The sequence below is a fragment of the Oncorhynchus kisutch genome, linkage group LG17 (genome assembly GCF_002021735.2).
Source record: "Oncorhynchus kisutch isolate 150728-3 linkage group LG17, Okis_V2, whole genome shotgun sequence".
Lineage (NCBI taxonomy): Eukaryota > Metazoa > Chordata > Actinopteri > Salmoniformes > Salmonidae > Oncorhynchus > Oncorhynchus kisutch.
Window position 1 is genome coordinate 23,504,813 of NC_034190.2, and position 24,973 is coordinate 23,529,785.

Consider the following 24,973-nt stretch of genomic DNA (forward strand, 5'->3'; position numbering starts at 1 on the left):
ACACACACACCCCTCTCCACCTCCTCTGTCCAACTGCATGTCTCCATTGATGGGAGTGTGGAGCACCAGCTCAAAAAATAAGAGAGGGAGGGAGAGTGAGAGAGGGAGGGCAAGTGTGAGAGAGTATGATCAAGACCAAGAGAGGGAGGGAGAGTGAGAGAGCCACAGAGCGAGAGGGAGGGTAGTGAGCGAGCGAGCGAGCGATAGAGCGCGCAAGAGAGAGAGACAAGAAGGGAGAGAGAGGGCGGTGCTGCATCAGCCCGGCACACGCAGGACGAAGCAATACCAACAGCCTCGGCTTAGAGGTCTATTGTTCCCTGTTTCCACCTCGCTGGCCTAGTCACCACATAGAGAGAGAAAGAGGGGAGGAGAGGAGAACCATTCATTCGCCCAGGATTACTTCTTCTTAGAGGAGGGACGGAGCAGGGAGCAGAGTACACTTCTCCTCCACTGTGTCTGAGCGCTCCCTCAGTGTGTCTCCGTGTGTGTTGCCTTCTCCACTCTTTTTCCATTCGTTTTTCTTTCGTTGTGTGGATACTATCACCGTGGTCCCACTGCGAAGGCCATGGGGTTGCCCGGCGGAGTGAAGGGGACACTGGGTGTGTGGAGAGGGTCACTCCCCTCTCTCTGGGGGCTAGCGCTGGTCCTCTTCTGGATCTCTGGAGCCACGGAGGCACAAACTGCAGCAGACGCCAAACCAACTGTCTACGTCTGGCAAACAGGTACGGCTGCTACAACTGCTGGGCTAATCATTAATTCGGTCACCATTCTGAAAATAGAGGGAGTGCCAAGAAAGATATCATCCTCTGTTACTATATGTACAGTGCAGCAGACTTCTCTCTCTCTCTCTTTCTCTCCCTCTCTCTCTCACACACACGCACACACACACACCTGAGTGGTAGACTAGAATCTCTATATGAAATACAGATTTGAAGATGTATGTTGATGTTGTTGAGGGCAGAGATTGTTTATCGTTGACTAAAGTTTTCCTTACAGGGATCTGTCCTCTTCAACTGTACTGCTGGTACCTGTGCCTATTCCATCGTCCCAAATAGCCCTGGTCAAAAGTCATGCACAAAGATTTGTATTTTTGTAGCCTATGTTTTCTTGTTGCTTTCAATTACTGCTTTGGGGAATATAGTTTCGACTCTGACCATTGACTCAAGAGCTTTTGAGGAGAATTGATGCATGTTTTTAGAATGACAAGAAACACAAGTTCTCCCTTGAGCTGGATTTCACACCATGCTGTTTGCAGGAAAGTAAGGAAGTAGAGAAGGCTGCATATGTCAGAGGGTCGTAGTGTGTGAACATATTTACTGCAGAGTCCCTGAGGTGAATCCCTAGCCTGCTCTGGCTGTTCCTGTGGGGAGGACTAGAGGTTGTGGGGCTGTGCTCTGTGCGTTTTCCCATTCACCCCCATTCACTCGGCTCACAGTGGAAGCTGGTACTGCTCCAACCGCTACAAACCACTATTGGACACATTTGTTGCATTCTGACACGTGCAGTTGATGAGTTGCTGTACCGGTGTGGTGGTGCAGCCTGTAGCTGTAGCTGTGTGCATATAGGGTCCCTTTTGAACATGTGTGTGAACTGTGAACCTGCATGTTATAAACAAGTGAGCTGCACATTAGAATGACCAATACATGTCCATACATTTTTTATTAGGCTACATATGATTATGAGCAGTTGTATAATTGCAGTTGCATAATTTTCTGTCTCTGTGTTATAACGTGTAAGGTATCTCTAGTGTTACAGCATACAGCGCAGAGGCGTTGTCCATGCTGTTTTGGGCAGTGCTATTCTCTCACCATGAAGTTGAAAACACACTCAACATTAGATGTCAGCACATGGCCAGAGAGGGGTGCAATACTCATGCATGGGCTAATGAGTGAGGGGGAGAGGAGGGAGACAATAGGGAGAAATGGGTAAAGGGGGAGTGAAGGGTTGGTTAAGGGGGAGAGAAGGGGGAGTAACAGGGGATGGGGAGGGGATGATTGTGGATTGGAAGAGGGCAGAGAAGGGGGAAGGAGAGAAGGGGAAGGGTGGGATAAGAGGGTGATTGGGGAAGGGGGTGGATGGATGGATGGATGCTGACCCTGTGGAACAGGATGGGTCTTTGGGACACACTGGGAAAGATCAATGTCGTATTACACTGCTGTCTCACCAGGACATCTCTCTCTCTCTCTCTCTCTCTCTCTCATTGCAGTATAGTGAGACTCCACATGGTATGGGATCATTACTGAAAGTAATCAATTTATTTATTTATAAGGCCCTTCGTACATCAGCTGATATCTCAAAGTGCTGTACAGAAACCCAGCCTAAAACCCCAAACAGCAAGCAATGCAGGTGTAGAAGCACGGTGGCTAGGAAAAACTCCATAGAAAGGCCAAAACCTAGGAAGAAACCTAGAGAGGAACCAGGCTATGAGGGTGGCCAGTCCTCTTCTGGCTGTGCCGGGTGGAGATTATAACTGAACATGGCCAAGATGTTCAAATGTTCATAAATGACCAGCATGGCCAAATAATAATAATCACAGTAGTTGTCGAGGGTGCAGCAAGTCAGCACCTCAGGAGTAAATGTCAGTTTGTCACGTTCTGACCTTAATTTTCCTTTGTTTTGTCTTTATTTAGTATGGTCAGGGCGTGAGTTGGGATGGGCAGTCTATGTTTTGTGTTACTATGTTTAGGTTTCTGTTTCGGCCTCGTATGGTTCTCAATCAGAGGCAGGTGTTGTTAGTTGTCTCTGATAGAGAATCATACTTAGGTAGCCTGGGTTTCACTGTTGGTTTGTGGGTGTTTGTTTCCGTGTCTCTGTTTGTCACCACGCGGGACTGTTTCGGTTTGGTTTTCGTTCATGTTCACATTTACTGTTTTGTAGTTCTTAGTGTTCAGTTTATGTTTTATAATAAACGATATGGACACTTACCACGCTGCGTTTTGGTCTGATCCCTGCTACACCTCCTCTTCAGACGAAGAGGAGGAAATCTGCCGTTACAGAAACACCCACCAACAGAGGACCAAGCGGCGTGGTAATGGGCAGCAGAAACAGCGGCCGAAGATACAGGACTCATGGACTTGGGAGGAAATTCTAGACGGGAGAGGAAGAGGAATATTGCCGCCCCAAAGCAGAGCTGGAGGCAGTGAAGGCAGAGGCGCTGGTATGAGGAGTCAGCACGGCGGCACGGTTGGAAGCCCAAGAGTCAGCCCCAAACATTTCTTGGGGAGGGGCACACGGGGAGTGTGGCGAAGCCAGGTAGGAGACCTGCGCCAACTTCCCGTGCTTACCGGAGAGCGAGAGGGACCGGGCAGGCACCGTGTTATGCTGTGGAGCCAGGTGCCATGAAGCCGGCTCTACGCATCTGGTCTCCAGTGCGTCTCCTTGGGCTGGCGTACATGGCACCAGCCTTACGCATGGGGTCCCCGGTTCACCAGCACAGCCCAGTGCGGCCTATTCCACCTCGCCGCACTGGTGGGGATACGGGGAGCATTCAACCAAGTAAGGTTGGGCAGGCTCGGTGCTCAAGAGCTCCAGTGAGCCTGCACGGTCCGGTCTATCCAGTGCCAGTGCCACCTCCACGCACCAGCCCTCCGGTGGCAGCCCCCCGCACCCGGCTGTCTCTCCATCTTCTGCTTACAGGTGCTACCTCCTCTTCAGTGCTGCCAGAGCCTTCCTCCTGTCCTGAGTTGCCAGAGTCTCCTGTCTGTCCTGAGCTGCTAGAGTCTCCCATCTGTCCTGAGCTGCTAGTGTCTCTCCGTCTTCTGCCTACAGGGTCTCCCGCCTGTCCAGCGTTGCCAGAGCCTTCCTCCTCTCCAGCGCTGCCAGAGTCTCCCGTCTGTCCAGAGCTGCTAGAGTCCCCGTCTGTCCAGAGCTGTTAGAGTCTTCCGTCTGTCCAGAGCTGCTAGAGCCACCAGTCTGTCCTGAGCTGCTAGAGCCACCAGGCTGTCCTGAGCTGCTAGAGCCACCAGTCTGTCCTGAGCTGCTAGAGCCACCAGTCTGTCCTGAGCCGTCAGTCAGCCAGGAGCTGCCAGAGCCGTCAGTCAGCCAGGAGCTGCCAGAGCCGTCAGTCAGCCAGGACCTGCCAGAGCCATCAGTCAGCCTGGACCTGCCAGAGCCGCCAGCCAGCCAGGAGCTGCCAGAGCCGCCAGCCAGCCAGGAGCTGCCAGAGCCACCCTTCACTCCGGAGCTGCCGGAGTCTCCCGCCTGTCCGGCGCTGCCGGAATCCCCCGTCCATTCGGGACCCATGTCTAGGGTCCCCAGTCCAAGGTCGGTGGCGAGGGTCACCACTTTAAAGAGGCGCACTAGAACTATGGTGAACTCTTCAGATGAAGAGGAGGAAATCTGCCTTACAAGTTGGCTTTTCATAGCCGATCATTAACACAGAACCCAAACCGGCTGATCGCGTGCGCCATCGTGCGCTATCGTGCATACATTTATTCCCCCCCCCCACTCCAAACGCGATCACGACACTCAGGTTAAAATACCAAAACAAACTCTGAACCAATGACATTAATTTGGGGACGGGTCGAAAATCATTAAACATGTATGGCAATTTAGCTAGTTAGCTTGCACTTGCTAGCTAACGTTAATTTGTCCGATTTAGCTAGCTTGCTGTTGCTAGCTAATTTGTCCTGGGATATAAACATTGAGTTGTTATTTTACCTGAAATGCACAAGGACCTCTACTCAAACAAATTAATCCACACATAAAACGGCTAACCGAATCGTTTCTAGTCATCTCTCCTCCTTCCAGGCCTTTTCATCATTTAACTTATATGGTGATCGCATCTAAACTTTCATTGTATTACCACGACTACCGGCAAAACAGTCCGTATTTCAGTCACCCACGTGGGTATAACCAATGAGGAGATGGCACGTGGGTACCTGCTTCTATAAACCAATGAGGAGATGGGAGAGGCAGGACTTTCAGAGCGATCTGCGTCAGAAATAGGAATGAGTTCTATTTTAGCCCTTGGCGTCATCGACGCTCGTTGGCGTACGCAAGGGTTGTGGGTGCAATATTGAAAAACATGCATTTCTACATTTATTTTGCGACGCTCGCGCACGCGAAGTGTCCGGTCTGGTCAACATGTAAGAGTATCTCTACCACTCCTACTGTCTCTAGAGAGTTGAAAACAGCAGGTCTGGGACAGGTAGCACGTCCGGTGAACAGGTCAGGATTCCATAGCCGCAGGCAGTACAGTTGAAACTGGAGCAGCAGCACGGCCAGGTAGACTGGGGACAGCAAGGAGTCATCATGCCAGGTAGTCCTGAGGCATGGTCCTAGGGCTCAGGTCCTCTGAGCGAAAGAGAGAAAGAGAGAATTAGAGAGAGCATACTTAAATTCACACAGGACTTCGGATAAGACAGGAGAAGTACTCCAGATATAGCAAACTGACCCTAGACCCTCAAAACACATAAACTACTGCAGCATAAATATTGGAGGCTGAGACAGGAGGGGTCAGGAGACGCTGTGGCCCCATCCGATGATACCCCCGGACAGGGCCAAACAGGAAGGATATAACCCCCCCCACTTTGCCAAAGCACAGCCCCCACACCACTAGAAGGATATCTTCAACCACCAACTTACCATCCTGAGACAAGGCCGAGTATAGCCCACAAATATCTCCGCCACGGCACAACCGAAGGGGAGGCACAGACTTTAAAAATAGCTTTCTCTTAATCATGCCACCAGTTGATATATCTGAGCCACATGTTTATTTTTGACTCATGACCTTTTTGTTTGCTGTTTCCCACTGGCCTGCGGAAATCCCATGCCATTGTCCCCCTCTCGCTTTCTTTTCCCTCCATTCTCTCTTTTCTCTCTTTCTGCCTATTTCCTTTTCTCTCTATCTTTTGCCTCTCTCCTTCACCCTCTCCACCATGCTTGTTAAAGGCCCTTCACCCTCTCCACCATGCTTGTTAAAGGCCCTTCACCCTCTCCACCATGCTTGTTAAAGGCCCTTCACCCTCTCCACCATGCTTGTTAAAGGCCCTTCACCCTCTCCACCATGCTTGATAAAGGCCCTTCACCCTCTCCACCATGCTTGTTAAAGGCCCTTCACCCTCTCCACCATGCTTGTTAAAGGCCCTTCACCCTCTCCACCATGCTTGTTAAAGGCCCTTCACCCTCTCCACCATGCTTGTTAAAGGCCCTTCACCCTCTCCACCATGCTTGTTAAAGGCCCTTCACCCTCTCCACCATGCTTGTTAAAGGCCCTTCACCCTCTCCACCATGTTTGTTAAAGGCCCTTCACCCTCTCCACCATGCTTGTTAAAGGCATACAGGACAGACAGCAAAAGGAAGTTAGTGAGGGAGGGAACAGCTTGGTGGTGGACCTATCTCAATACCAACCATGTCTATTAACAAACTAGCACCATACAACGGCATGCTAGTTTAGAATGCTTGTCTGGATGGATGTGTCAAAATACCAAAATGCATTTCTCGGTAGGAGATTTTTCATGCTGGCCTTCACTACCTTTTTAATTCATTGTGTTACAATGCTGAAATGCACAGCATGTTTTTCATATTGGCCAGAATTATATCAGTGTACCATGTGCTATTGTTTGGAGAGTTCTGTCCCTTCACAGTATGTCAACAGTCTGTATATGATGCTAGTTTTGCTTGCTTGTGTGGATGGATGTGGCAGCATTCAGAAATGCGATGGATTTCTATGGGGGATGTTTTTATATTGGCCGTCTGCTGTAGAGTAGCAGTCGACAGTGTGTTATTCTTTTTGAGGTTGTTGAGAGATCTGCGTTAATGTGGCATGTTGATGAGGTCTCCAGGGTCTGCCTGCTGACCTGTTCTGCCCCTCACGTACAACACAACAACACCGTTTTCTCCAACCTCAGCACATCTGTCTGGCCGTGTGGGTTTGTGTGTGTATCACTATCTAGCTGTCAGTTTGGGGAGCTAGCTAAGAACAGAGGTTAGATGGTGACTTTAGACTATGGAGGCGTATCTGGACCAAACCTAATTCGTAATAAAAAAAGGATGGGAATCTAGTCATATTCCTCATAGATTTTTCTCTCAGTGACAAGATATAGATGTACAGTATCTCTGTGCTGCAGACCTACGGATATACTGTTGTTAGACGGCATGGAGGAGAGATGTGTTGGGAAGAGGATAGAATTCCCATATTTCCCAGAGGCGGAAGATATTCATGTGGATGATATGTTAAAGGAAAGGATGGGGGGAACGGGGGATGAGGGAGTTTCTCCTGAGTGCAGTATTCCTGGCGTTCCCGTGGGGAGACATCAAAAGAGAAGGAAAACTCCCAATGACTGTGTGAATTCCATGAGAGATTTTGAGAATTTATTCCATCTAATTAGTGCAACCAAGCTGCAGAGGCAGACAATTTGACACCAATATGAAACAAACACTCTCACTGCAGGTGCTTAGCATATGTTATATTAGTCAGCCGTACAGTGTGTCTTTCTTGCCTTGTGTTCCATGTTTGTCTTAGCCCTTTGGGGTCTATAATTTCATTGTTATGACCCTGCTTTTGGGACATTACTTCCCACCTCCTGTTTTGCACATGCCTGGGGTGCGTCCCAACAATCTCTCCTTCTTCCTGAAGTGTGCACTCGTTCACAACTCCCACAAATGTAAAAGCATGAATTGATGTTTTCATGGGCTAGAGGGAGTTTCCATACAGGTCAATTCTTGTCAAATCCATGAAGGGAAGTGAAGAGTGAACATTTAAGGAGAAAGAAGAGATAATTGGGATATAGCCCCGGTATTAATTGACAGGGTAGTTCCCTAGCTGTTTGCTCCTCTTTGGGGCTTTAGACAGACTGTAGTAAATGGAGGCTGTTCTATTGAATCCTACACAGCTTCTGCCCACAACCGCACCCACAGGCCATCACCACTTCATCCTCAGAGATGGACAGTTGGTCATTCTATTGTCCCCAGTGTGGCAGGGCTAAGGCTTCTGTGACAGATGCTTTACTGTCTTCTGTCCACAGAGAAACACAATAGAAGGCCCTTTACCTCTGTCCTTTGTTCCTCCTTCTCCTCCTCTTCTACCTCCTCCTCCTCTTCCCCTCCGCCTCCTCCTCCTCCTCCTCCTCCTCCTCCTCCTCCTCCTCCTCCCCCAATAGAACAACTGCATATAGTGGCTATCCCCATCCCCTCACGCACACACACACACACACACACACACACACACACACACACACACACACACACACACACACACACACACACACACACACACACACACACAGTCCTCTCTCTGAGGCCTGACCCCTGACCTCTGAGCTAGGAGCGGTCTTGTGAGGGCATCACTAAGAAAGGGGGGCCGGGATGCTGTGGGCTCTACAGGCCAAGTGTCAAGTAATTAATTCAAGCTATTCCACTTTGTTAGTAGTCTGTTCGTGCACCGTGTGTGTGTTTGTGTGAGTGTGATCGTGCATGAGTGCATGTATAATTACAGGTCTACAGAAAGCCTGTTGAAGAGATACCCTTTGCTCTCGACCCGTCCTTGTGTACCATTGTGTACCAAGCAGCCGAAGAGTTACGGGAAGGTCGCATCTCTCAAAAGAAAACAAATGGACGTTCACAAATGATTAAAGGCCGTTTGTTCTTCACAATTACACTCAAACATCATATTGTATTGTGCAGAAGAGCTGGAGGAGCATTATGCTATCAGGGCGTAGATGGAGGGGGAAATGAATGCGTCCCCAATGGCACCATCTTCCCTATGTAGTGCACTACTTTTAATACACTATATAGGGAATAGGTTGTCATTTAGGGCACAGACCCTCACTTGTGTTCTCCCTAGGATTCATCAAGTGCCAAATTGCTGCTAGTCTTTTTGCGGGTTTAGCAGAAGAGGGCCCAGCTGCTCAGTTGCAGCATGGCTGCTCGCCCCAGGTGGAGGAGGGACACACAGCACGCACACACACATGGACACAGACAATTTGGCATTCAGACCCTCCTCTAAACTCAACAGCTTTTGTCTTGGTCTCCCCTTTCCTCTGTCTCAGTTTGTTTCTGTCTCTGTCACTCGTTCTCTCTCTCTTTCAAAGCTGAGCGTCCTTCTGCTTTCTAAGTGTAGCCATCTGCTCCTCTGGCGTTGCGGTTAGCAGGCTTTAATTTCTCTTTCTCTCCTGACAACCGAGGAAGAATTCCTAATCAGTCGTTTTGAATATTCACACCAGTAGACAGAAGGAGAAAGACAGTGTGACAGTGAGATTCGACTTACACCCACCTCCTGTCTCCTTATCCATTTCAGTCTGTCTGTCTCTCTCTTTCTTTTGGTATTTCTAGTTTTCTCTCTAACACACACACATAGGCCTATAGAGAGAGAGAGATATTCAAAGACACACTTGCAGCCATGCATGCACGAACCTAACACACACACACATCCGCTCCATCCTTTCCAATCCCAGTGTGCAGTGTGGTGCCTCATTACTCCATGTTGGTGTGTGTGCGTACTAGACGTTGGGGTTGTTGTGTGTGTGGAGCTGTCACCAGTCCACCTACAGACTCTAGACAGGGGGAGGCTGAGTAATAACAGTAGTAGAGTTGGTTTGATCCTGCTGTTACTGCTGGCTGTGGCTGCAGTGTGTGTGTGTGACAGGGGGCTGGGCCAGGGCCAGTTTAACCCGACAAGCACATCAGTCGCCCATAGCACAGTCTCTGTCAGCCTGCAATGGGAGCTAGGAAATTACAAGCTGTAGCAATTATAGAGGTGGGGTCTCGGGGATGAAGACATGCAAATGAACACATTGAAGGGAAAGAGAAATGCCTGCACACTGTTGTAAGCACTCTAATAACAAAAAGCAATAAACAACATTGTTGTTGCCGCCGTTGTTGCAACCTCTCTTTCGTATCGTCCGAGATCCCTAAAGATTGGAAAGCTGCTGCGGTCATCCCCATCTTCAAAGGGGGTGACACTCTAGACCCAAACTGTTATAGATCTATATCCATCCTGCCCTGCCTCTCTGAAGTCTTTGAAAGCCAAGTTAACGAACAGACCACTGACCATTTTGAATCCCACCGTATCTTCTCCGCTGGGCAATCCAGTTTCAGAGCTGGTCACAGGTGCACCTCAGCCATGCTCAAGGTACTAAACGACATCATAACCGCCATCGATAAAAGACGGTACTGCGCAGCCGTCTTCATCGACCTGGCTAAGGCTTTCGACTCTGTCAATCACCATATTCTTATCTGCAGACTCAATAGCCTTGGTTTCTCATATGACTGCCTCGCCTGGTTCACCAACTACTTCTCAGATAGAGTTCAGTGTGTCAAATCGGAGGGCCTGTTGTCTGGACCTCTGGCAGTCTCTATGGGGGTACCACAGGGTTCAATTCTTGGGCCGACTCTTTTCTCTGTATATATAAAAAATGCTTTCTATTTCGCAACAAAGCCTCCTTCACTCACGCCGCCAAACTTACCCTAGTAAAGCTGACTATCCTACCGATCATTGACTTCAGCGATGTCATCTACAAAATAGCTTCCAATTCTCTACTCAGCAAACTGGATGCAGTCTATCACAGTGCCATCCGTTTTGTTACCAAAGCCCCTTATACCACCCACCACTGCGACCTGTATGCTCTAGTCGGCTGGCCCTCGCTACATATTCGTCACCAAACCCACTGGCTCCAGGTCATCTATAACTCTATGTTAGGTAAGGCTCCGCCTTATCTCAGCTCTCTGGTCACGATAACAACACCCACCCGTAGTACGCACTCCAGCAGGAATATCTCACTGATCATCCCCAAAGTCATAACCTCCTTTGGCCGCCTTTCCTTCCAGTTCTCTGCTGCCATTGACTGGAACGAATTGCAAAAATCACTGAAGCTGGAGACTTATATTTCCCTCACTAACTTTAGACATCAGCTATCTGAGCAGCTAAGCGATCGCTGCAGCTGTACATAGTCCATCTGTAAATAGCCCATCCAATCTACCTACCTTATCCCCATATTGTTTTAATTTGCTTTTCTGCTCTTTTGCACACCAGTATTTCTACTTGCACATCATCATCTGCTCATTTATCACTCCAGTGTTAATATGCTAAATTGTAATTACTTCACTACTATGGCCTTACCTCCTCACCTCATTTGCACACACTGTATATAGACTTTCTTTATTTCTATTGCGTTATTGACGGTATGTTTGTTTATTCCATGTGTAACCCTGTGTTGTTGTTTGTGTCGCACTGCTTTGCTTTACCTTGGCCAGGTCACAGTTGTAAATGAGAACTTTTTCTCAACTAGCCTACCTGGTTAAATTTTTTAAAATAAAAATAAACATGAGTGTATGTCACAGTTTATTTATGTTCCCTGTGACATATTTAGTACCCTACACTGTGTGTACGCTACTTCTGAATAAGCTAACAAACTGTAAAACAGACAATATGTTGACTATTAATGGGCTCCTTCCAAATAGGCCTGTGTGTCTGCGTGTTGGACAGGACAGCCGTGACTGTTGTCCTACTGTACATCTGTGGTCCACTGCTAACACGCTTACCATGCTTAGTACTGTAGGAACCATCCCTCTTCCTTCCTAAATGTTCCTGGGACAAATCAGTTCGGTCCTGACGGCTCACGTTCCCTCCAGGGGCTGGTTAGCCGATTCCTCTCATCACTGAGCTTAGCTAGGGAAACTGCCATAAACCAACACCTGAGCAACCCACCTCCGCTCACCATGTTCACCTCTCAGAGGCTAGCTAGCTAGGTAGCGCTCCTCTCTCTGTTCTCTAAAGGCTAGCTATAGGTAGCTAACTAGCACCCCTGTCTCTGAGTTCTGATCTCACAGTCTAGGTAGATTTGACAGGCTAGCTAGCGCTCACTCCTCTCTTAGTACTGTACTCTCAGAGGCTAGCTAGCTGATAAGCGCTCACCTTTGGGTGAACCCTGCTTTGACGTATGATCATAGAGCTGAGCCCTGTAGTTATGTACACAAACCCACTGCTCTCTAATGCATCTTATCTCTTCCCTGTGCTACATACACGCATGGCGCATACGCTGGGCTGAGAGGAGAGGAAAGGATGTCTGTAATGAATGAGTCATCTTCAGAGGGTAGATGGGTGGCAGGAAGAGTCTGCTACAGTAGATGGAGAGGATACTGCAGAACTGCCTGTGGTAGCTCTGTAGTACCAGCATTAGCACACCTACACACACATCCACACACATGCACACACACACACATATACACACACACACACACACACACACACACACACACACACACACACATACACACAGTAGATCGTTTCTTGGCCAGAGGAGTGTGTGTGTTGTGTGATAGAAATAGCAGAGAAGCTGACACAAGCAATAGGCCCACCTCTGGCAGTCAGGGCTATGCAGCAGGATGAATAACAGAGAGGGAGAAATAGAGAGCAACTTGCAGAGGAAGAGGAAGACAGAGGGTGAGAGGGATAGATTGAGAGATATAGATAGATATATTGATTGAGAGACAGAGAGAGGGATAGGTACATACGGCATGAGGAACTGACAGGAGGTAAACAGTCTGTCCTGTGTTTATATCATCATCCACACTGGTTTCCACTGTGTCAGCAAACATCCCACAAACCCCCTTAAACACATTCTAAGCCACTTATTACTACATTATTCATTTCTCTCTGGAAATACAGCCCAGGTGCCAGACACCTCCAACTTTGCAAATCCCTAAGGAAGTCCTCCAAGTCACAACATGGCTGGTAGTGGAAGTGGTGGGAAATTTGGATCATGGTCAAAGAGACAAACTTCCCCTTTAATAAATGATACACCCAACGCCTCAGAGGTCTGAGAGGAAGGACAAGGAATGTTCTTTATACGTTACCTGAGAGGTTAAACCGAGGTCCTCAGTGCATTAGTAAAATATGATTCACGCACACACACACACACACACACACACACACACACACACACACACACACACACACACACACACACACACACACACACACACACACACACACACACACACACACACACACACACACACACACACACACACACACTTCCTAAATGTCTCTGTAAATCTCCCCATCCTATCGCGTTCGATGACATTAGCTAATTGAGATCGTGATCCCGTCTCTGGTTCGAAGTATTTCATCCTGTCTATTGAAAGTAGATGGTTCTATTGACTGTGCCTGGACTATAAGATGAATGGCTTTTTGTACAGTGGAAGACATTGTCTACCTTTGAGCCCTTGAACTAACTTAACAATAAAAGAACAAAGAACATGTCAAAACACATCGCTGATGTCTAAATGTTGTCTATCCCATTACAAGCTTTCTGTTGTCTATCCTATCTGTTTACTGTTCAGCAGCAGGTGTGAATGGGGTCAGCAAGGTAGTTAGTAGAGCTTACTTAAGCCACATGGACTTGGCAGGAGACCAGCAGACCCATCCAGATCACTGTCAAGAGCTCCCAGGGAATGTGCGGGTGTGTGCGAGTGTGTGCATGTGTGTGCATGTGTGTGCAGTAGTAGTAGTATGATTGTGGCCTGTTTGGCTGTCTTTTTCAGTGACCTTGATTCTTTAAGTTTTGGTGGTATGATTGGCGGCGTCTATTCTCTTCCACCAATTGATTTTCTTATACGGAGTTCAGTTGACCCATTTTGTTCCCAAAGTGTGTTCCAGAATATGGAGTTGGACAGATCTACGTCCTTTGACAGCTGCCGTACTTCCTACTTTGAACCACTGATACCGGAGCGTGTTCAGTGTGGTGAAACATACAGAATGTCACAGAGAGAAATTAGCTGTATAGGGCTAACACCTGTTGTCTGTGACATGATTTATTTATGTACAGTGGGGCAAAAAAGTATTTAGTCAGCCACCAATTGTGCAAGTTCTCCCACTTAAAAAGATGAGAGGCCTGTTATTTTCATCACAGGTACACTTCAACTATGACAGACAAAATGAGGGGAAAAAATCCAGAAAATCACATTGTAGGATTTTTAATGAATTTATTTGCAAATTATGGTGGAAAATAAGTATTTGGTCACCTACAAACAAGCAAGATTTCTGGCTCTCACAGACCTGTAAGGCTCCTCTGTCCTCCACTCGTTACCTGTATTAATGGCACCTGTTTGAAATTGTTATCAGTATAAAAGACACCTGTCCACACCCTCAAACAGTCACACTCCAAACTCCACTATGGCCAAGACCAAAGAGCTGTCAAAGGACACCAGAAACAAAATTGTAAACCTGCACCAGGCTGGGAAGACTGAATCTGCAATAGGTAAGCAGCTTGGTTTGAAGAAATCAACTGTGGGAGCAATTATTAGGAAATGGAAGACATACAAGACCACTGATAATCTCCCTCGATCTGGGGCTCCACGCAAGATCTCACCCCGTGGGGTCAAAATGATCACAAGAACGGTGAGCAAAAATCCCAGAACCACACGGGGGGACCTAGTGAATGACCTGCAGAGAGCTGGGACTAAATTAACAAAGCCTACCATCAGTAACACACTACGCCTCCAGGGACTCAAATCCTGTAGTGCCAGACGTGTCCCCCTGCTTAAGCCAGTACATGTCCAGGCCCATCTGAAGTTTGCTAGAGAGCATTTGGATGATCCAGAAGAAGATTGGGAGAATGTCATATGGTCAGATGAAACCAAAATATAACTTTTTGGTAAAAACTCAACTCGTCGTGTTTGGAGGACAAAGAATGCTGAGTTGCATCCAAAGAACACCATACCTACTGGAAACATCATGCTTTGGGGCTGTTTTTCTGCAAAGGGACCAGGACGACTGATCCGTGTAAAGGAAAGAATGAATGGGGCCATGTACTGTGAGATTTTGAGTGAAAACCTTCCATCAGCAAGGGCATTGAAGATGAAATGTGGCTGGGTCTTTCAGCATGACAATGATCCCAAACACACCGCCCGGGCAACGAAGGAGTGGCTTCGTAAGAAGCATTTCAAGGTCCTGGAGTGGCCTAGCCAGCCTCCAGATCTCCCCATAGAAAATCTTTGGAGGGAGTTGAAAGTCCGTGTTGACCAGCAACAGCCCCAAAACATCACTGCTCTAGATGAGATCTGCATGGAGGAATGGGCCAAAATACCAGCAACAGTGTGTGAAAATCTTGTGAAGACTTACAGAAAACGTTTGACCTCTATCATTGCCAACAAAGGGTATATAACAAAGTATTGAGATAAACTTTTGTTATTGACCAAATACTTATTTTCCACCATAATTTGCAAAAAAATTCATTAAAAATCCTACAATATGATTTTCTGGATTTTTTTTCTCATTTTGTCTGTCATAGTTGAAGTGTACCTATGATGAAAATGACAGGCCTCTCTCATCTTTTTAAGTGGGAGAACTTGCACAATTGGTGGCTGACTAAATACTTTTTTGCCCCACTGTATGTATACCCTGCGATGTTACACCTTCCTGAATAAGCTCCAGCTCTTTGCTAAGGCCGCCAATTAGCATCAAGCCGACACCTACTGTAGGCTAGAATATTGTTTTCAGTACATAATATTGTTTTCACTACATAATGAATATGCTTTATGCCGATTGAGCAAGTCTTATAACGTATACAGTGTGTATGGCACTTGGCAGATACCTCTACAGTGAGAGCATCCATTTTCCTGTGTAGGGCTATATGATCCCTGTGGGATCCTTGTTGCTATGCAGAGAAAGGAAAAGTGTGAAGTGTTTGCTGATTTGATTATGGAGGTAGAGAGGAAGAAATCAGAACAAGGAAATGTGCAGCAGGCAGTCAGAACATTTATGTCTTATTTTATTTTATGTGGGAAAACTCACACCTTTCTGTGGATGTGTGGGAGCTACACACTCACACACTGACACAACCTTATCACAGGCACTTCACATTCACAATCTGTTCTAGCTTTCACCCACACGCACATGACCTAGAGCCAGAGTGCACCATTCATATATTTTTCTTCCACATAGTATCCAGGCCTGTTGATTTTCAGACAAATGTTCTTGGAATAGTATTCTTACTGTGTATGTGATCACATTGAGCCATGGCTTAGACATGCTCCACTGCTACAGAGGATTTCCTCAATAGAAGAACATGTACCCATTCACTTCCTACCATTATCTATAAAGAAAGTTCTCTCTCAACCCTATTCTTCCTTGTCACCCAGCCCCCCTACAGGTGTTTCCATTATCCAGACGGTATGAGAAAGATCCTTCACACCAGATGAAAGGAGATTTAAAGTGAAAGACAAACTTTGGGGAACAGGAGGGCATCCATTCTTGTCGTTTTTCATGGGTTTTGGTGAGTTACAGGAACAGGTCGATTCATCATAGTTATGGCAGCCACTGAACAGTGGTCCCGAAAGAAAACTCCCCAATCATCCCCCTCTACCCATGAGGCACCATTACCACAACCCACCACACACTACTTCCTGGCTCATCAGCTCATGACTGTAGGGAACACTGCTTGAGCTCTCAGTGTCTGATGGTCTCGTATCTGAGGATGGTAGAGAGAAAGAGTGACAGACAGAGGAGGGAGGGAAGGAAGGAAGGAAGGAAGGAAGGAAGGAAGGAAGGAAGGGAGGGAGGGAGGGAGGGAGGGAGGGAGGGAGGGAGGGAGGGAGGGAGGGAGGGAGGGAGGGAGGGAGGGAGGGAGGGAGGGAGGGAGGGAGGGAGGGAGGGAGGGAGGGAGGGAGGGAGGGAGGAAATACTAGACAGTTATTTATCACCTACAGTCAATATCATAACTTCCTCCTCATCTTGTGTCTCCTTTAGTGTAGGTATCATGTATAGGAACCTTTAACCTTGGTGGTATACAGGTTACTGTATTATACTGCATATTGTTTGTTTAGTACCGCAGAGCTGGTTTCTTGCAAAGAAGGAGAAGCTAGATAAGTGAACACTATGTATTATTGTCATGCATTATGGTGGTGTTAGGCAACATTAATAGTTATGTATGATTGTTGATAATCCCCCAAAACTCTGGGTTACTGGCACTGCGGGACACAACCATGGCCTGCTTATCTGCATACATCAACGTTTGTTGTTGTCTCAAGATCTCACATGATCAGACAGTCACACATTCAGATTCTGACACACACGCACACACACGCATTCAGACACAGAGGTTCAGACACAGAAGTGGGTGAGGGAGGGAGGGAGGGTTTTTATAATAAATCTATATGGCATATGGCTTATCTCCCACTAAGACAGGTTCATGATCTATGGATGGTGCAGCGGACTGGATGGATTATAGATTACAGTTGATTCCCAAATTGTATTTAAAAATATCATAAAAGGATTAGAAGGTTCATACTATATGCACCTTATTTTAAATACACATAGCATCCCACAAGTATATGTTATTTTGTGTATGTACAGGACCAGTCAAAACCTTGGACACACCAATTTATTCCAGGGTTTTTCTTTATTTGTAATATGTTCTACAATGTAGAATAATAATGAAGACATCAAAACTATGAAATAACACATATGGAATCATGTAGTAACCAAAAAAGTGTTAATATATTCAAAGTCAAAACATATTTTACATTTGATGTTCTTCAAAGTAGCCACCCCTTGCCTTGATGACAGCTTTGCACACGCTTGGCAATCCCTCAACCAGCTTCATGAGGTAGTCACCTGGAATGCATTTAAATTAATAGGTGTGACTTGTTAAAAGTGAATTTGTGGAATTTCTTTCCTTCTTAATGCGTTTGAGCCATTCAGTTGTGTTGGGACAAGTTAGGGGTGGTATACAGAAAATAGCCCTATTTGGTAAAAGACCAAGTCCATATTATGACAAGAACAGCTCAAATAAGCAAAGAGAAACTACAGTCCATCATTACTTTAAGACATGAAGGTCAGTCAATTCGGACGATTTCAAGAACTTTGAAAGTTTCTTCAAGTGCAGTTGAAAAAACCATCAAGCGCTATGATGAAACTGGCTCTCATGAGGACCGGCACAGGAAAGGAAGAACCAGAGTTACCTCTGCTGCAGAGGATAAGTTCATTAGCGGTAACAGCCTCAGAAATTGCAGCCCAAATAAATGCTTTACAGAGTTCAAGTAACAGACACATCTCAACATCAATTGTTTAGAGGAGACTACTTGAATCAGGCCTTCATGGTCGAAAAGCTGCAAAGAAACTCATACTAAAGGACACCAATAAGAAGAAGAGACTTGCTTGGGCCAAGAAACACTAGCAACAGACATTAGACCGGTGGAAATCTGTCCTTTGGTCTGATGAGTCTAAATTTTCTGAGACACAGAGTAGGTGAACGGAGGATCTCTGCATGTGTGGTTCCCACCGTGAAGCATGGAGGAGGAGGTATGATCATGTGCGGGTGCTTTGCTGCTGACACTGTCAGTGATTTATTTAGAATTCAAGGCACAAGTATTCAGCATGGCTACCACAGAATTCTGCAGCGATATGCTATCCCATCTGGTTTGCGCTTAGTGGGACTATCATTTGTTTTTTAACAGGACAATGACCCAACACACCTCCAGGCTGTGTAATGGCTGTTTGACCAAGAAGGAGAGTGATGGAGTGCTGCATCAGATGACCTGGCCTCCACAATCATCCGACGTCAACCCAATTGAGATGGTTTGGGATGAGTTGGACCGCAAAGTGAAGGAAAATCAACCAACCAGTGCTCAGCATATGTGGGAACTCTTTCAAGACTGTTGGAAAAACCTTCCAGGTGAAGCTGGTTCAGAGAATGCAAAGTGTGTGAAAATGTGTCATTAAGTCAAAGGGTGGCTAATTTGAAGAATATAAAAATCGAACATATATTTTTTATTTGTTTAACACTTTTCTGGTTACTACATGATTCCATATGTGTTATTTCAGTTTTGATTTCTTCACTATTATTCTACAATGTAGAAAATAGTACAAATAAAGAAAAACCCTTGAATGAGTAGGTGTGTCCAAACTTTTGACTGGTACTGTAAATACAGCTTTGATTATATGGATTGTGTTCAAATTGATCTTATTTCAAAGGGTCCTACATTTTTTATTTACCATAACAAAGTTATTCATTCAAAAATAAAAATTTTAATGATCCAGGGCGTAGTGCACTGCAGTTGACCCAATGCTTGTCAAGTTTTTGTGTGTTACTCTGTGGCAAAATCTCCTTTCCCTATACTGTTTTATCCTAGCCTGATTCTTCTTTGAGTCCAAAAATAGGCCACAATCATCTCGTATTTTCTGTTTTCTCCTGAACCCTTTGTTGGATCAGTCCAGAATAGGAGTTGAAGGCTAGTGGATGCCGTGAATCCAACATTTCACAATAATTATGAGTGGAGTCAATGAACAATGCCTCTCCTTCTACCCCCTGCTCTCCGCCATCCGTTCCCCAGCACAGTTATTCTAATACCAGCACCCAGAATTAGGGAGTGGCCTAATCTAACATGGCATCATATCATTAGCTAACATGCCAATCGTAGCGACCCATCAATATCACCAACACCATCACTCTATTCCCTCTCATCATCACCTTCTTCCATTGGTCTCCTTCCCATCTGACTTACCCTCTTCCTGACTGATTCCCTCTGCTGATACTGTCCATGTTACTGCGGGATGCTCTTCGTACACAAAAGGGAAAGTTATTTCAGACAAAATTGTATCCGAGGTCGGAGAAGGGTCGTGCAAGTGTGTGCCCTCGACCTGTCTGGAGCATACCTTGCAGACGGTCCCCAGTGACTGTGATCTGCACCAGGTTAATAAAACTGGCTCCATGACTGTAACGCACATGGGGGTCACCACGGCAACACAGCACCACATCACAGCGGCAACTCAGGCCTGCTCTACTATGGGTTACTGATTCAGTCTTGCTGTGGGTTCATTGCAGGACTGACGGCAAGACGTTGATGTTATGGCTGTGTGTGTTTGTGTATCAGTAGTTTCCCACTGTCCAGTCCATAGTGCCGGTGTGTTAAATTAAATGTCAACAGGCCTGAAGTACTCTTGCTCTCCAATAGCTGTAATTTGTGTTGTCACTTGAAGGGGCTAATGGTGGCAAAACATGACAGTTGGAATTGGTAACTGTTAGTCTGTCTCTCTGTGTGATCATGTGGGCGTCTCACCAAAGGGCAATGTACGACCGCCTCGTTGGTTCTTATTGTGTTGCTATGAGATGCCATTGCTTCCTACAAGGCCTGACAAGTCAATTATCTGTAAAGATCCAAGATCTGTTTTGTGCAATGGACGTTTGTAAGTACTTTTTAAAATATTATTCAGATTTATATTTTTTGGGGTCGAAAGACCTTCGGGTCCCAAGTTTATTGCTAAAACACGTGGGTCTTGTCCAGACTGTTTCCTCATTGCAGTTAGTGTTTACCTGCCAGTCCCAATTCATCCATAACCTCTAGCAGCACACAGACTTTCATCCCTAGACAGGCAACTCACCAGCTGGGCAACACAATGCAGATCACGGCCTTTCTCTCTCTCTCTCGCTCTCTTTCTCTCTCCCTCACTCTCTCCATCTTTCTCAATTTTTCTCACTCGCTCCCTATCTCTCGCTCTCTCTCTTCATAACAGTGAAGGAGTGAATGCAGGGTGTGACATGTCTGTCTTAGCTGTTACTCATATAATAAACCCCTCTGCGGTTCCTGACAGCTGTATCCATGGCAACGGGTGATGAATGTATTACATTATAAAGCCATGCCTCTGATCTTCTTCCAAACTGGCCGATGGTGATGGGACACATCATATCCTGCTGGTTTTTGTGAAACGCTAAGGGATCAACCATCGTATGGTAGGATTGGGACACCATGTGTTTGCAGGCATGGCTTTGCGCAAAACCGAAACAGCAGCTGTAGCTAATGCCGTGTATTTTAGGTTCCCTGTAGATTGCCAGTGTGTGCTTTCCTCCCAACTCCTTTTCTATGTAGACACACATACACACCTGCTGACTGGTTGCAGAGTAATGGAGATAAGGCAGTTGCAGGAAGAACAAAGACAGGTAGCACAAATAAGAGAGGAGTGATACATGATGAGCACTGTCTGTCTGATCTCCTGACAATGATGACAGCTGTCGATGGAAAGTGCTTTACCTCCTTCCTGTTCTCTCCTTACTATTCTGGGTGTTTGTGTGTGGAATAGGATCACTATGTACAGTGCATTCGGAAAGTATTCAGACCTCTTGACTTTTCCCAGATTTTGTTACGTTTTGTTAGCCTTATTCTAAAATTGATTAAATAGTTTCCACCCCACATCAATCTAGACACAATACCCCATAATGACAAAGCAAAAACAGTTTTTTGTACAATTTTGTAAATGTATTACAAATAAAAAACTGAAATATGACATTTACATAAATATTCAGACCCTTTACTTAGTACTTTGTTGAAGTATCTTTGGCAGCGATTGCAGACTCATGTTCTTGGGTATGACACTACAAGCTTGGCACACCGGTATTTGAGGAGTTTCTGCCATTCTTCTCTGTAGATCCTCTCAAGCTCTGTCATGTTGGATGGGAAGTGTCACTGCACAGCTATTGTCAGGTCTCTCCAGAGATGTTCAATCAGGTTCAAGTCCAGGCTCTGGCTGGACTCAAGGACATTCAGAGACTTGTCCCAAAGCCACTCCTGCATTGTCTTGGCTGTGTGCTTAGGGTTGTTGTCCTGTTGGAACTTTCACCCCAGTCAGGGATCTCTCTTTACTTTGCTATGTTCATCTTTCACTTGATCCTGACTAGTTTCCCTGTCCCTGCCGCTGATAAACATCAACACAGCATGATGCTTCCACCACCATGCCAGGTTTCCTCCATGCATGATGCTTGGCATTCAGGCCAAAGATTTCAATCTTGGTTTCATCAGACCATAGAATAGTGTTTCACATGATCTGGGAGTCCTTTAGGTGCCTTTTGACAAACTCCAAGCGGGCTTCCGTGTGCCTTTTACTGAGCAGTGGCTTCCATCTTGCCACTCTACCATAAAGGCCTGATTGGTGGAGTGCTGTAAATATGGTTGTCCTTCTGGAAGGTTCTCCCATCTCCACATAGGAGCTGTGGATGTCTGTCAGAGTGAATATCAGGTTTTGGTCACCTTCCTGACCAAGGCCCTTCTCCCGCGATTGCTCAGTTTGACCGGGTGGCCAGCTTTAGGAAAAGTCTAGGTGGTTACAAACTTCTTCCATTTGAGAATGTTGGAGGACACTGTGTTCTTGGGAACCTTCAATGCTGCAGAAATATTTTGGTACCCTTCCCCAGATCTGCGCTTTACGGTTGGCTTGGTTTTTGCTCTAACCTGCACTTTCAGAGGTGGGACCTTATAAAGACAGGTGTGTGCCTTTCCAAATCATGTCCAATCAATTGAATTTACCACAGGTAGTAGTATCAATAAAGATAAATGGAAACAGGATGCACCTGAGCTCAATTTTGAGTCTAATGGCAAAGGGTATAAATACTTATGTAAAAATGTCAGAAAACCTGTTTTCAATTTTTCATAATGGGGTTTTGTGTGTAGATTGAAAAAAAATGATTTAATCAGTTTTAGAATAAGGCTGGAACGTAACAAAATGTGGAAAAAGTCAATGGGACTGAGTACTTTCCGAATGCACTGTATATATCATGATTATCGAAATGTTTGTTGTTGATCATAGATCTCAATTTGTCAATTTAGTTTCCGCTTTACACCCACGTTCAGTCTCTCTCTCTCTCTCTCTCTCTCTCTCTCTCTCTCTCTCTCTCTCTCTCTCTCTCTCTCTCTCCACCTCTCTCTCTCGCTGTGTTCCTGTCTCTATATATCTCTCTCTACCTCTCTCCCCCTCTCTTTCTCCCACTATCTGTCTCTCGCTGGCAGTACACTAGCATACTAGACTGTTTCTGCTATAGGACCTGTACAGGTTAACCTTGAGGTGGTATCACACTATTTCACCTGGGAATAGAGCCATGACTAACCTATCTAACCTGCTACTGTAGCAACATGGACACAATCACATAGTGAAATAGGATCTTTATGGACACAACACTGATTATCTCAGATGCCTTTTCATACCAATCCAGCTACACTGACAGGAGAGAGAAAACAACCCTAAAATCTCTATAGAAATTCCAATTTCATGTCTCAATGTAATACAGCAGTTTCTCAGAGATACAAATATATTCCACCTGCTGTCAGTAATCTACATAGACCAGCTGACATATACTGATAATGATCTATCAGGTTAAAAAGTAGAATATAAATGAAAGCATAACAAACAGCCAATCTTAAAGTTGTAATATGCTGAAATCGCGCCGCCATTTCCTGTCTGCTAAAATTCTAATAGGTTGCCTAATTTCAGTTTGTGACAAAACAAGCAATGTATAGTTTAGAGAATCATTGTACCATCTAAACCGCTGTGAAATATGTTGTATATTGGATATCAATATATTGTATTTTTAGCTGTTTGATGCTGGTGTACAAAACTGAAAGTAAAAGATGCAAAAACAAAAATGAAGAACTTGATCCCTCGAAATCGCACACATAGAACATATCTACAGCATCTTAAACTTGCTTTCAGGGATAATGACAGCTCACATTTCTATGTGAATTTCGTCGGGTCGCCCAAAAAGCTACATATTGCAGCTTTAAAACAATGTAATAAGTACAGTATTATGCTATTTGCATTAACTCAGATATGGGCTATTTTCCATTTTCTCAGAAACGGCTTTGTCTCATTAACAGACCTAAAGAGAGAGAGAGAATCCTCCCAGGGACATGCTCTTTTTCTCCCCTCCTCCTTCACTGAATTTTCCGGCTTTACTGGGGAGGCGAGATGGGAAGCTGGGATGCAAGAGGTGCCCTTTAAATGCAAACCCTGCAGATCCTAGAGGGATGAGGATGAGTGAGGGGGTGAGAGAGAGGGTAGAATGAAGGAGCAGGGGGTCGATGACTGCTTTTCATCTGTCACCTGCTGGGGAGACTTGGCTTTAAACAGGGAATTTCTTGCTGATAGACCGATTCTTTAACCTGAACTGGCCAGGGGGCTTGGTGTGGAGCAGCGGGCTTCCAATAGACTGGTTTAAAGGAGTCGGAGTCCTGTTTTATTCACTGTATCCACTGGGTAGTGGACACACTTACTCTCACTCACTCTCTCTCTCTCTCTCTCTCTCTCTCTCTCTCTCTCTCTCTCTCTCTCTCTCCTTCTCTCTCTCTCTCTCTCCTCTCCTTCTCTCTCTCTCTCTCCTCTCCTTCCCTCCCCCCCTCCCCCCTCCCTCCCTCCATCCCCCCTCCCTCCTTCCCCCCCTCCCTCCCCCCCCTCCCTCCTTCCCCCCCCCTCCCTCCCCCCCCTCCCTCCTTCCCACCTCTCACATCCGACATTTGTAGCACTGTTTAATTCTTGGTGTAGTGTGTCAGTCTGACCTCACAGCGCGTCTACACAAAGAGGGAACCATAACACCTTGACCCTGGCTTCCTTTCATTGTGCTGCCTGGCAGGCTGGCAGCCCGGACCAGTTCTTGACCAAACCATTTACAGCTCCAACGAGGACACAAGGTTCAGTTATTAATCAAGGAGGGTTGTTAGCTAAAACCTATTTGATATGATGTTCTGATGGACCTGGAGTTGGTTAGTAGTTAGCACCGCTGCAAATCCTTATTCCACTAATCTTTCTGAAGTCGTGGTATAGATATCCACAGCAGAAGGTAAGAGAGAAGCCACAGCCTGGATGGAATGTTAGGCAAAGTCCAGACACGATGCTCTAAAGCCGCGGCTTACCAACAAAGATACTTGTCTTTTTCACGGGTAGTCAAGCACTGTCTGAAACAAGAATGTGACTGTTAGTTGTTGTGCCAAGGGTTATGAGTTCAAGCCCCATTCGGGTCGGAACCGAATGGAGTCTTTTACACCTGCATTACAATTTAAATCATATTGTCACCAGCGAAGCCCCTGAACTGAGGGTTACCACCACCAATGTCATATTGTAATCTCGATTTGTGTGAAACTGTGTGCTGTTCCCAAAAACAAGTTCCCTGATAGCTAACCCACCCCTGACCTGCCCCTTACCTCACGGCCACTGCTTCTGAAGGGCACACACTCACAGTATACACCTCTACCCATAATTAGAAACAATGGG

At 46.0% G+C, this 24,973-nt stretch overlaps 1 protein-coding gene across 1 annotated transcript in view; it reads left to right on the forward strand.

Moving 5' to 3' along the window:
* Positions 1-256: 256 nt before the first annotated feature.
* Positions 257-24,973, forward strand: part of LOC109907362 (thrombospondin type-1 domain-containing protein 7A) — a 173,478-nt gene continuing 148,761 nt past the window's right edge. The window contains exon 1 of the mRNA XM_020505287.2: positions 257-722. Within this exon, the coding sequence (XP_020360876.1) occupies positions 566-722 (157 nt within the window). The 5' untranslated portion in view covers positions 257-565. The remainder of the gene's footprint in view (positions 723-24,973) is intronic.